Here is a 14,202-nt window from a genome sequence, read left to right as displayed (position 1 = left end):
TGGAAATGTCTCCCCTGCCCCTTTCCACAGGCTGCGGGATTGCCATGTTGATTATTTCCGTTCTGATCGCCATATACTACAACATCATCATGTGCTACACCCTCTTCTATCTCTTCGCCTCACTCGTGTATGTCTTACCGTGGGCGTCTTGTGATAATCCGTGGAATACACCGGACTGTAAAGATAAAAACAGACTTTTACTGGGTAAGTTCTGCTGGAAGATTGTTTTTGTGTTAGGGGAAAAACTATAGATTTACTGAAACTTCCTTCTTCATAAGATAAATCCTGTCCGCACCAGTAGGGCGAGTTTTATCACAACCCTATGGCTATGAAGCCCCTACAAAAATATAAAGAAATAGAAATAACATAAATATAAGAAAGAACATACAGTATCTGATTCATTTACAAAACACAAAAACAATAGCAACATGGAATTCCAAGATACACATTGTATCCATCTATCTATCTATCTATCTATCTATCTATCTATCTATAATCTATTTATCTATCTATCTATAATCTATTTATCTCATATCTATCTATCTATCTCATATCTATCTATTATCTATCTATATCTCATATCTATCTATTATCTATCTATCTATTATCTATCTATCTCATATCTATCTATCGATCATCTATTTATCTTCTATCTATCTATCTATCTATCTATCTATCTATCTATCTATCTATCTATCTATCTATCTATCTATCTATCTCATATCTATCTCCTATCTATCTCCTATCTATCTATCTATCTATCTATCTATCTATCTATCTATCTATCTAATATCTATTTATCTCATATACAGGTAAAACTCGAAAAATTAGAATATCGTGCAAAGTTCATTTATTTCAGTAATGCAACTTAAAAGGTGAAACTAACATATGAGACTAATTACAGGCAAAGCGAGATATTTCAAGCCTTTATTTGTTATAATTTGGATGATTATGGCTTACAGCTTATGAAACCCCAAAGTCTCAATTTTGAGGTCCCCTTTGCTCAGGGGGTATGGATTAATTATCTGACTACAGTCTGACACTTTGAGCCGAGAATATTGAACCTTTTCACAAAATTCTAATTTTAAGCTGCATTAATGCAATTCCTTTTAATTTGCATTACTGAAATAAATGGATTTTTGCGCGATATTAAAATGTTTCGACTTTCACCTGTATATCTGTCTATATGACAAAGGTTCCATTGAGTTGATCTGAAATGTTGCATTGGGTGAATAAAGGGATCCATTTATTTTCACTGAATCCAGAGGGCTAGCTCTTGCTATCTAGTGGCATGGCTATAGCGGGTGCTTAAAGAGAACCTGTCACCAGGATTTTGGGTATAGAGATGAGGACATGGGTTGCTAGATGGCCGCTAGCACATCCGCAATATCCAGTCCCCATAGCTCTGTGTGCTTTTATTGTGTATAAAAACCGATTTGATACATATGCAAACTAACCTGAGATGAGTCAGAGCTTGAAAATATGACTCTTCTCTGGTCACACAAGTAAGATATGACTCTTTTATGTTAATTTGCATATGTATCAAATCGGGACTGTTACACAATAAAAGCACACAGAGCTATGGGGACTGGGTATTGCGGATGTGCTAGTGGCCATCTAGCAACCCATGTCCTCAGCTCTATACCCAAAATCCAGGTGACAGGTTCCCTTTAAAATCGCAGCGGAGCCCTGGCGCCTGGTCCCTCTGCTGCACAAGAAGACACCAGTATTTTTTTTAAACAGCATTACAGATTTTGCATTGGGGCCCTAGAGCTTGAATGGGACCCTCTGTGTTCAGGTCAGGAAAGCTCCTGTTCTCTGTTTTCTGGTCTGGAGGATGAGTCTTTATACTCAGGGCAGAGCAGCTTGCTAGGTTATAATAGCACTTCTGCGCCCTCCTGTGGCCAGTCTGTGTAATACACAATACTAGTGTTTATAGCAGGATGGACGTATGAGGTTTACTGTTCAAAATGGGAACATTACTCAGGTTCTGCACTTCTGATAGGTTTGCTTTGCACTTATATCATTTTTTGGAGTGTGGGTGATATAGCGATGTGTGGTCGGGTGCCACCTGTGTTGATGCCCTGCGTTACTTATACAGGAAAGTAGAAAGAAGACGTAATTATTATAATACAAGCTGAATAAGCAAATAAAGTAATGAATATTGATGTCCTCCATAGAGAAAAGACAAATCTCACTATTTACTGAGGCACTAAATTAACCCCTTTTACTGAGCCCCTCCCCCAGTCTATGTGCAGCAATGTCTGATAATATTTTGTATCAATGGTGGTTTAGTTTATGCTCATTCCTCCCTTGTTGTCATGGAATCTGCTCTTTATGCACCGATTTCTTGCTGAGCTTGTGCTTGCACTGCAGTCAATCTGAACAAGCAGAGCTGCAGTCTAAAGCATGGGGGGGGGGGCTGCTGTTTGAGCCTTTGATGAGACAAAAAGTAGATTGCAGATTACCTTAGACACCAATAGACAATGCAGTTAAGCTGGAGTCTCTGATTTTAGCTGTACGGCCCATAGCCAGTAATGTCCATATACATGTATTATGTCTCTGCAGATTCCTGCCTCATTGGGGACCAGCAAAAAATTCAAATCAAGAACAGCACGTTCTGTATGACCGCCTATCCAAACTTGACCATGGTGAACTATACCAGCCACGGCAACAAGACCTTTGTCAGCGGGAGTGAAGAATACTTCAAGTAAGACTTGGCTCTCAAAGGTCTGACCATAAAATGGGATGTCATGTAATATGGGTATAATTTATGGGGCGGGATTTTTGTAGAAAAACACTGATAAATTTGTGAAACTGCTAAAAAAAATAATTAATAAATATATATTACAAGGAGGTCGGACTTTATATATTCACTGACTATAGCACCAGGGCAGATCTGCTTCCTCTCATTGATGATCTACCGAAACCAGAAGAGGGAGCAGAGGAGCCCATGTCTGTAACCATGGAGACACATTGTTCTGCATAGGAGCTGTATACACAAAGCTGTAGGGGATTTTCAAATTAAGATTATTGGCAGCATTTAGATGCATTGAAGCAATTCAAAAATGGGTTGCAAAAATATACATACCCTTTAACTATAGCACAATGTGGGGCAGAGAGCGAGATGTGTGGGTTGTATGATCCCCCTGCCCCGTATATTAGTTTGTAACAGCCCTGTCATCTCAGGTACAATATGCTGAAGATTTCAGCCGGCATCGAGTACCCCGGTGAAATCCGCTGGCCGCTCGTCTTTTCTCTCTTCCTGGGCTGGGTCATCGTCTATGCATCACTCGCCAAAGGAATCAAGACATCGGGAAAGGTAGGAGCGGATAGGGTGACCCCAGAGAACAACGGCAGAATCGGATGAAACTTTGCAATTTAGGCAAAATGAAATAATGTAACAAATATGGTTATTGTGAACTTCACCAAAATGAACAAAGTCAGGGTGGCTACTGGTGACCCCCACAGCCGCCCTCCCTCCACATTGCTCCCACAGGTTTATCTCCAATCCTTTGACTCTGACCTCAATCCATGCAAAAACAGCTACGGGCCATTCCAGAAAAAAAACATTTTGGGGAACATTTACACTGATGATCAAAAGGGTAACAATGTTTAGAATATCTCACCGTCCACTGCAGCTTCGGACAGGAGACTCCCATCATTCTATGGACAATCATCTCGGCTATCTCATACATACACTGGACTTTTTAGCATCTGATTAGTTCTGCAGATTCTTCTCATGTGACTGCGTTGTTACTGTTTTGCTCCTAAAATTCTACATTTAAATTTTTATTATTTTGTTAGTATTTTGTAAACCCACCTTTGGCTTTCAGCACTGTCTGAATCCTTCTGAGCACGCTCTCCATCAGATTCAAGCACGTCTCGACCGAAATCTGTTCCCAGCAGGTCTCTTGTACATGTTCCCGATGTCGGTGCATACTGATCGACTTACTTGGGTACGAATACAGCTTTTTCTTCAACTCTACTGACAAGTGTTGGATTGGGTTGAGGTCTGGGGATTGTGGGGGAGAACCCAGCCCCTCTACTTCATTGTCTTTGAACCATTTCTTCTCCAATCTCGATGTATGCTTCGGGTCGTTGTCCTGCTGGAACACTATGTCGTCCTTTTCATACCCATAGTACTCGAGTGTAGGAAGTAACTCCTCTTGTAGGACACCCACATATAGCTCAGCATTGAGAGCACCATTGACCTGGTCAAGTATCCAACGCATTTGGCTGTGAAACAACCCCATGTCTTCAGGCTTCCTCCACTGAACTTGACAGTTCCTTTACCTTCTCAGTCCGTTAGCCCCTTTTCCCTTGTTTCTTCCAGACCCATTTGCTCCATCAGAGCCCAGTCTATTGACCTTCGCCTCATTGCTCTAAATCACCCGTTTCCAATCTTCTACTGTCCACTGTTCGTACTTTTTTTGCAATCTCGAGCCGACGCTTCTTATGACGACATTGGAGTCGAGGCTTCTTCACCATTTTTCGGGCCACCATTCCAGGCTTGTGTATTCCACGTCGCATGGTGCTTTCATGGACGTCTGTGATCTCACTATAACGAAGCACACGAGCCGCCTCCACCGCCGTGTTTGTCGCCCCAGAACTAATAGACCTTGTGATGAGCCGACTTGTGGACTCCGATGTTTTGCCTGGACGTCCACCTCTTGGCTTTGGAATGGATGGACATTTCGTATTCTTCCAGCTGTCATGGCGCTCACATGATGCAGTTTGGCGATTTTCTTGGCCGAGATGCCGCTATCGATGAGCGGGATGAGGCTGTTTCCCTTTTCTTGGGAGATCTTCTTCATGGCGGCTCCTGGATTCAGACCAGTGACCTTTCGCTTGGGAATCAGCCTAATAACGCACTGAGCTATTGGGGAATGTGAGGACAAGTTGTGATTTGTAGTCTACAAGAAGAAAGAGATTCTTCCACCACCAGGAGCAGAACAGAAACAATGCAGTTACATGAGAAGAATCTACAGAACTAATCATATGCTAAATAGCTGCAAGTCCAATGTATGTATGAGATAGCCAAGATGATTGTCCATAAAATGATGGGAGTCTCACGTCCGAAGCTGTAGTGGATGGTGAGATATAAAGCCTGGAAGTCAAAAGTTCAAAACATTGTTACCCTTTTGCTTGTCAGTGTAGATAAGCTCTGCTCCTTTGAGGAATGTTTCATTGGATAAGTCTATGAGAAAAAGGAGCTATTGGAGGAATGCTTACACAGGTCCAGGAAGCTGAGATATGAGGAGCTATTTGCAGGGTGCTCACACAGAGAGAGGAGGGAAGGCTGTGATCGTCAGGATCTGAAGCTATTGATTTCTGATCCCTTGACTTTGCAGAGTTGCTACATTGTCAGTGTCATCACAATGTTTCCTTCATGTCACAAGCAGCACAGGGACAGGAAGCTGCAAATAGAACCATATATCTCAGCTTCCTGTAATCCGTGAGTCTGACAGGGAAGGAAAGGATTAGTTTTGAGGTGGGCAATTGCCACCCAAAGAACCTTCCGTTTATCCCATGTTTATGATAAACCCCGAGAACTGTTTGAGTGCATTTTAATCTGGGGATGCCACCCTCATTCAATACAGAGTTCCAAATCCTCTGCACAGACACAGAGATGAATAGTAAAATGTTGGCTACCTGCAGCCACCACCAGGGGGAGCTCAGCTCACTATGTACTGTGTTACTAGTAAGCTCCACCTAGTGGTGGCTGCAGGCAGACAGAATTGTATCAAATATGTCTGTGCATTGGATTTGGTGGTTGGTCAGTTTCAGAAAAACAAGATGTCAGATGGTTGAACATGTACATAACTCTAAATTAGCTAGTTATGAAAGCGTTTCATCAGAGCGGTTTTAACTCTATCAATTCCAGTTTGAACGCTGCACCAATATATCGAAGACAGCACACCCTTATCCAATTTCTGCCCTCCATACCCATCTCAGTGCCTCTACATACTACTAGTGCCCCATAAAGTCATAATGCCCCCACACAACAATGCTTCCCCCCATTGTGCCATGTCTCCTATGTGCCCCTACACCATAAAAATCCCCCTGTGTGTCCTTCCAAATTAATAGTGCCCTCCTTTGTGTCCCAAAGTAATAGTGCCCACCACTGTGCCCCACAGTAATGGTGGCCTCTTTGTGCTCCATAGTAATAGTGTGCTCCATTGTGCCCCACAGTAAGTGTCCTCTTTTGTGCCCCAAAGTAATAGCGCCATCCACTGTGCCCCACACTAATAGTACCCTCCTTTGTGCCCAATAGTAATAGTATCCTCCTTTGTGCCCCACAGTAATAGCAGCCTCCATCAGTCCTCTCAGTAATAGCGCCCTCCACTGTGCCCCACATTAATAGCAGCCTCTATTAGTCCTCCCAGTAATAGCGCCCTCCACTTGTGCCCCACATTAATAGTACCCTCCTATGTGCCCCACAGTAATAGCAGCCTCCATCAGTCCTCCCAGTAATAGCGCCCTCCACTGTGCCCCACATTAATAGTACCCTCCTTTGTGCCCCACAGTAATAGCAGCCTCCATCAGTCCTCCCAGTAATAGCGCCCTCCACTGTGCCCCACATTAATAGTACCCTCCTTTGTGCCCCACAGTAATAGCAGCCTCTATTAGTCCTCCCAGTAATAGCGCCCTCCACTGTGCCCCACATTAATGTACCCTCCTTTGTGCCCCACAGTAATAGTAGCCTCCATCAGTCCTCCCAGTAATAGCGCCCTCCACTGTGCCCCACATTAATGTACCCTCCTATGTGCCCCACAGTAATAGCAGCCTCTATTAGTCCTCCCAGTAATAGCGCCCTCCACTGTGCCCCACATTAATAGTACCCTCCTATGTGCCCCACAGTAATAGCAGCCTCCATCAGTCCTCCCAGTAATAGCGCCCTCCACTGTGCCCCACATTAATGTACCCTCCTATGTGCCCCACAGTAATAGCAGCCTCTATTAGTCCTCCCAGTAATAGCGCCCTCCACTGTGCCCCACATTAATAGTACCCTCCTTTGTGCCCCACAGTAATAGCAGCCTCCATTAGTCCTCCCAGTAATAGCGCCCTCCACTGTGCCCCACATTAATAGTACCCTCCTATGTGCCCAAAAGTAATATTGTCCTCATTTCTACCCTCCAATAATAATGCCCACTTAGTACCCCTAACAAAGAAAACGTTTTCCCCCCTTTGTGCCTTACGCAGTAGTAATGCCCTCTTTCCCGACAGTAATAACCCCCAAAGTATTTGTGCCCCTGAAAATTAATAATCCTCCTTTTTGTCCCCACAAGGTAATAGTGCTGACGGGAAGACTGTGCCTCTAGAAAGTAATTGCCTCTTCTTTGTCCCTCAAAGTAATATTAACCCCTCAGTAATAGCGCCCCCACATAGTAACATTGTGTCATGCACTAGACATTACACAGTGTATCAGATTTCCTGGAGTGTGTTCCTTTAAATACAGTTTTAACCCCTTAGGACGCCCCGTGGACTGATATTTATTGTATCATTTTATGTAGTTTTAGAGGAAATGTGTTTTTATAGTATGTGGCGGCCTCTAGGGGGCAATGTAATGAATTGCAGCATGCTGACTTCTATATGTGCTCTGCATGGGCATTCCAGGGTGACATGCTGGTAAGTGAGGAGGATGGAAGCATGGCTCTTGAATGGCAGACACATGGTGGCCGCTGCTATAACCTGGGCTTAGGTCGCCTCTTATACTTTTGTCTGTGTTACTGTCCTGGGGTAATAGTGAAGTTTTTTCTTAACTTTGCACATTTTTCAGGTTTTTCCTGCCTGCTTTGGAATGAAGCCTAATTAGTTACTGGAATGTTGTCTGCAGAGCATGGTTAGTCTAAAAGGAAGGTGGTCCTCGTGTCCCACTGCACCCCAGCCGATACCGCCCCCACGAAAAACACTCCCAGGGCAAGGACACAAAGGACAGGACAATCACACACTATGGCTACATGCACACGACCGTATGTGTTTTGCGGTCCGCAAATTGCGAATCCGCAAAAACAAAACGAACGACATCTGTATGCCATCCGTTTTCCTTTGTGGATCCATTGTAACAACGCCTAAAACAGACAAGAATAGGACATGTTTTTGTTTTTTTGCGGGGCTACGGAACGGGCATACTGATGCGGACAGCACACAGTGTGCTGTCAGCATTTTTTCCAGACCCATTGAAATGAATAGGTCCGTATCCTATCCGCAAAAATAAAATGGAACGGACACGGAAACAAACAACGTTAGTGTGCATGTAGCCTATATCTGAGATCACACCACATCTGCAAATAATTTGTGTTACATCATATCTTATACTCCAGTCACATCCAGAGCTGCACTCACTTCTTCAGCTCTCATGCTGTATAAGCCTGCCGTATTGTCTGTTTTGTTGGGTTGAGGAGCTATAGCGCTCACACCCACCATTAACAGAGCAGGTTTTGAATGCTAGACTAGAGTATAGCATTGTATGAACTGGTAACATTGTATCCGCCCTGGAGATACAATGTAACACAATGTTCTTTTTCATCCCTGTGGAGCTGCCATTTATTGGGCATGACCGCAGGTATGTAAAATAATTGTGCAACTTTACATTTTTATTTAAGTTTAACTATTAATACCTCCCCATTTTCAACATATGTGATTACTGTCAGTGAATGGAACCCATCCTAAACTAATTCTGTTCTGACACCTGCAGTTTGTTACAGCGTATCAGTGCAGGTCAAAGCAATCAGACTGAAATCTGGAAGATGAGAAAGATTGGTGCCAATGCTGTGTTTGTCTCATGGACTGGTACACTGTAACAGACCCTCAGCGAGATTGCATCAGGGCAGGTTTTCATCTTGTGTATGTAAACAAAAAAAATTCCATTCACAGACAGCAAGCATAGACTGTAAAAACAGAGAGGAATTCAAACACAAAGCCAAAATTTCATTTTACAATGAATAGCCTAAACTACTCCATGACAAACTCAGCTCTGCTGCCTAGTTTTGATGTCTTATGCACCCATGGGCATTTGAAACATATATTTAAGTTAATAGACTGATCATGGGGGGGAGTGACAAACACAATTGGGAAGCCTGAACCAAGCACAACACAGAGCGCAGTTACACCCAGGAGCCATTAGATGGCAGTAGTCATCACCCTCCCCCCCCCTTCCTTCTATGTTTCTAAACTAGGTGTCAAGAAAGTTCTTCTCCCTGTGCCTCTTGGTGTCCTGTGCTGTAACACTGTGCCTCCCGTGTTACTCTGCTTCGTGCACATGCTTTCTGTGGATTTCTGTGATTGGCGTAATGTCTCTTTTATTCCAGGTGCTCATGCAGATTCTGAAAGTTTGTACTCCTCCCATTGTATCCAGGGCTCAGGAAAATATTTCTAGGGGATATGTTTATTAGGTCGCCCCTCAGTAAGGTGCAGAATATAAATCCCACCAGTGATTACGTGCCAATGATAATGTAGCTGTAGTAGCTGAGATGGGCCACTAGGTGGAGCGGGGAGCACACAGAGCGGTGATACAGTTGGAGGGGTCCTGCAGGTATCTTTGTCTCTCTAGGTTCTCTGTCCTTCTCCAGGATCTGTCCAGTCTGTTCTCTGTCATGGTGGCCCAGTGCTGTTGTATCGCTTCTGCAGGACTCGTCACAGTGGAATAATTTGCCTTTGCTTTATTATCTAGGTTGTGTATTTTACAGCCACTTTTCCTTATGTGGTACTTATCATCCTCCTCGTCCGAGGGGTCACCCTACCTGGGGCAGGAGCTGGCATCTGGTACTTCATCACCCCAAACTGGGAGAAGCTGAAAGATGCCATGGTGAGTACAGGGAGAAGGACGGCAGGCGTCGGGGGTGTACGGAACATATCTATAGCCTCTATCAATCTAATATATACAGTATCTCACAGAAGTAAGTGCACCCCTCACATTTTTGTAAATATTTTATTCTATCTCTTCCTGGGACAACACTGAAGATCGGACCCTTTGATACAACGTAGAGTAGTCAGTGTGCGGCCTGTATAACAGTGAAGATTGGGCGTGCCCTCAAAATAACTCAACACACCGCCATCAATGTCTAAACCGCTGGCAACAAAAGTGAGCACAACCCTAAGTGAAAATGGCCAAATTGTGCCCAAAGTGTCACTATTTTGTGTGGTCACCATTAGTTTCCGACACAGCCTTCACTCTCTTGGGCATGGAGTTCACTGGAGCTTCACAGGTTCCACTGGAATCCTCCATGACGACATCATGGAGCTAGTGGGATGTTAGAGACCTTCCGCTCCTCCACCTTCTGTTTTAGGAGGCCCCACAGATAGGGTTTAGGCGTGAAGACATGCTTGGCCAGTCCAGCACCTTTACCCTCAGTTTCTTTATAAGGCAGTGGCCATGTTGGAGGTGTTTGGGGTGGTTATCATGTTGGAATACTGTCCTACAGCCCAGTTTCTGAAGGGAGGGGATCGGTTCAGTATGACACAGGACATGTTGGCATTCATGGTTCCCTCAATGAACTGTAGCTCCCCACAGCCGGCAGCGCTCATGAAGCCCCAAACCATGACAGTCCACCACCATGATTGACTGTAGGCAAGACACATTTGTCTTTGTGCTCCTCACCTGGGTACCACCACACGCTTGACGCCATCTGAACAAGATACGTTTATTTTGGTCTCATCAGACCCCAGGACGTGGTTTCAGTAATCCATGTCCTTAGTCGGCTTGTCCTCAGCTTTCTTCTGCATCGTATTTAGAAGAGGCTTCCTTCTGGGATGAACCATGCAGACCAATGTGATGCAGTGTGAGGCGAATGGTCTGAGCACTGACAGGCTGACCCCCATCCCTGTAACCTCCGCAGCAATGCTGGCAGCACTCATACAACCTCTGGATATAACGCTGAACACTGACTGGCGAACCCCCCATCCCTGTAACCTCTGCAGCAATGCTGGCAGCACTCCTACAACCTCTGGATATGACACTGAGCACTGACAGGCTGACCCCCCACCCCTTTAACCTCTGCAGCAATGCTGGCAGCACTCATACAACCTCTGGATATGACGCTGAGTACTGACAGGCTGACCCCCCACCCCTGTAACCTCTGCAGCAATGCTGGCAGCACTCATACAACCTCTGGATATGACGCTGAGCACTGACAGGCTGACCCCCCACCCCTGTAACCTCTGCAGCAATGTTGGCAGCACTCATACAGCCTCTGGATATGACGCTGAGCACTGACAGGCTGACCCGCCACCCCTGTAACCTCTGCAGCAATGCTGGCAGCACTCATACAACCTCTGGATATGACGCTGAGCACTGAGAAGCTGGCCCCCACCCCTGTAACCTCTGCAGCAATGCTGACAGCACTCATACAACCTCTGGAAATGACGCTGACCACTGACAGGCTGACCCCCCACCCCTGTAACCTTTGCAGCAATGCTGGCAGCACTGATACAACCTCTGGATATGACGCTGAGCACTGAGAGTCTGACCCCCACCCCTGTAACCTCTGCAGCAATGCTGGCAGCACTCATACAACCTCTGTATATGACGCTGAGCACTGACAGGCTGACCCCCGACCCCTGTAACCTCTGCAGCAATGCTGGCAGCACTCATACAACCTCTGGATATGACGCTGAGCACTGAGAGGCTGACCCCCACCCCTGTAACCTCTGCAGCAATGCTGGCAGCACTGATACAACCTCTGGATATGACGCTGAGCACTGAGAGGCTGACCCCCACCCCTGTAACCTCTGCAGCAATGCTGGCAGCACTCATACAACCTCTGGATATGACGCTGAGCACTGACAGGCTGACCCCCCCCCACCCCTGTAACCTCTGCAGCAATGCTGGCATCACTCATACAACCTCTGGATAGGACGCTGAGCACTGACAGGCTGACCCCCACCCCTGTAACCTCTGCAGCAATGCTGGCAGCACTCATACAACCTCTGGATATGACGCTGAGCACTGACAGGCTGACCCCCCACCCCTGTAACCTCTGCAGCAATGTTGGCAGCACTCATACAGCCTCTGGATATGACGCTGACCACTGACAGGCTGACCCGCCACCCCTGTAACCTCTGCAGCAATGCTGGCAGCACTCATACAACCTCTGGATATGACGCTGAGCACTGACAGGCTGACCCCCCCCCACCCCTGTAACCTCTGCAGCAATGCTGGCAGCACTCATACAACCTCTGGATATGACGCTGAGCACTGACAGGCTGACCCCCACCCCTGTAACCTCTGCAGCAATGCTGGCAGCACTCATACAACCTCTGGATATGACGCTGAGCACTGACAGGCTGACCCCCCACCCCTGTAACCTCTGCAGCAATGTTGGCAGCACTCATACAGCCTCTGGATATGACGCTGACCACTGACAGGCTGACCCGCCACCCCTGTAACCTCTGCAGCAATGCTGGCAGCACTCATACAACCTCTGGATATGACGCTGAGCACTGAGAAGCTGGCCCCCACCCCTGTAACCTCTGCAGCAATGCTGACAGCACTCATACAACCTCTGGAAATGACGCTGACCACTGACAGGCTGACCCCCCACCCCTGTAACCTTTGCAGCAATGCTGGCAGCACTGATACAACCTCTGGATATGACGCTGAGCACTGAGAGTCTGACCCCCACCCCTGTAACCTCTGCAGCAATGCTGGCAGCACTCATACAACCTCTGTATATGACGCTGAGCACTGACAGGCTGACCCCCGACCCCTGTAACCTCTGCAGCAATGCTGGCAGCACTCATACAACCTCTGGATATGACGCTGAGCACTGAGAGGCTGACCCCCACCCCTGTAACCTCTGCAGCAATGCTGGCAGCACTGATACAACCTCTGGATATGACGCTGAGCACTGAGAGGCTGACCCCCACCCCTGTAACCTCTGCAGCAATGCTGGCAGCACTCATACAACCTCTGGATATGACGCTGAGCACTGACAGGCTGACCCCCCCCCCCCCCTGTAACCTCTGCAGCAATGCTGGCATCACTCATACAACCTCTGGATAGGACGCTGAGCACTGAGAGGCTGACCCCCCAACCCTGTAACCTTTGCAGCAATGCTGGCATCACTCATACAACCTCTGGATATGACGCTGAGCACTGACAGGCTGACCAATTAACCCTGTAACTTTTGCAGCAATGCTAGCAGCACTCATACAACCTCTGGATATGACGCTGAGCACTGAGAGGCTGACCCCCTACCCCTGTAACCTCTGCAGCAATGCTGGCAGCACTCATACAGCCTCTGGATATGACGCTGAGCACTGACAGGCGATTCCTCCACCTCTGTAACCTCTGCAGCAATGCTGGCAGCACTCATACAGCCTCTGGATATGACGCTGAGCACTGACAGGCGATTCCCCCACCCCTGTATCCTCTGCAGCAATGCTGGCAGCACTCATACAGCCTCTGGATATGACGCTGAGCACTGACAGGCTGACCCCCCATCCCTGTAACCTTTGCAGCAATGCTGGCAGCACTCATACAACCTATGGATATGACGCTGAGCACTGACAGGCTAAACCCCCACCCATTTAACCTCTGCAGCAATGCTGGCAGCACTCATGCAACCTCTGGATATAACGCTGAGCACTGAGAGGCTGACGCCCTACCCCTGTAAACCTTTGCAGCAATGCTGGCTGCACTCATACAACCTCTGGATATGACGCTGCACACTGACAGGCGAACCCCCCACCCCTGTAACCTCTGCAGCAATGCTGGCAGCACTCCTACAACCTCTGGATATGACACTGAGCACTGAGAGGCTGACACTCTACCCCTGTAACCTATGCAGCAATGCTGGCAGCACTCATACAACTTCTGGATATGACGCTGAGCACTGACGGGCTGACCCCAGACGGGTTGACCCCTGTAACCTCTGCAGCAATGCTGGCAGCACTCATACAAGCTCTAGATATAACGCTTAGCACTGACAAGTTGACGCCCCACCCCACCTGTAACCTCTGCAGCAATGCTGGCAGCACTCATACAGCCTCTGGATATGACACTGAGCACTGAGAGGCTGACCCCCCACCCCTGTAACCTCTGCAGCAATGCTGGCAGCACTCATACAACCTCTGGATATGACACTGAGCACTGAGAGGCTGACGCCCTACCCCTTTAAACCTTTGCAGCAATGCTGGCTGCACTCATACAACCTCTGGATATGACGCTGCGCACTGACAGGCGAACCCCCCACCCCT

At 47.0% G+C, this 14,202-nt stretch overlaps 1 protein-coding gene across 1 annotated transcript in view; it reads left to right on the top strand.

The window, feature by feature from the left end:
- Positions 1-14,202, top strand: part of SLC6A5 (solute carrier family 6 member 5) — a 78,323-nt gene that overhangs the window by 18,010 nt on the left and 46,111 nt on the right. Inside the window, exons 6-9 of the mRNA XM_040410329.1 lie at positions 31-204; positions 2,569-2,710; positions 3,190-3,322; positions 9,677-9,811. Of these exons, the coding sequence (XP_040266263.1) occupies positions 31-204; positions 2,569-2,710; positions 3,190-3,322; positions 9,677-9,811 (584 nt within the window). The remainder of the gene's footprint in view (positions 1-30; positions 205-2,568; positions 2,711-3,189; positions 3,323-9,676; positions 9,812-14,202) is intronic.

The sequence above is a fragment of the Bufo bufo genome, chromosome 10 (genome assembly GCF_905171765.1).
Source record: "Bufo bufo chromosome 10, aBufBuf1.1, whole genome shotgun sequence".
Taxonomy (NCBI): Eukaryota; Metazoa; Chordata; class Amphibia; order Anura; family Bufonidae; genus Bufo; species Bufo bufo.
Note: the sequence above shows the minus strand (reverse complement) of the source record. Positions and strands in the feature narration are given on the sequence as shown.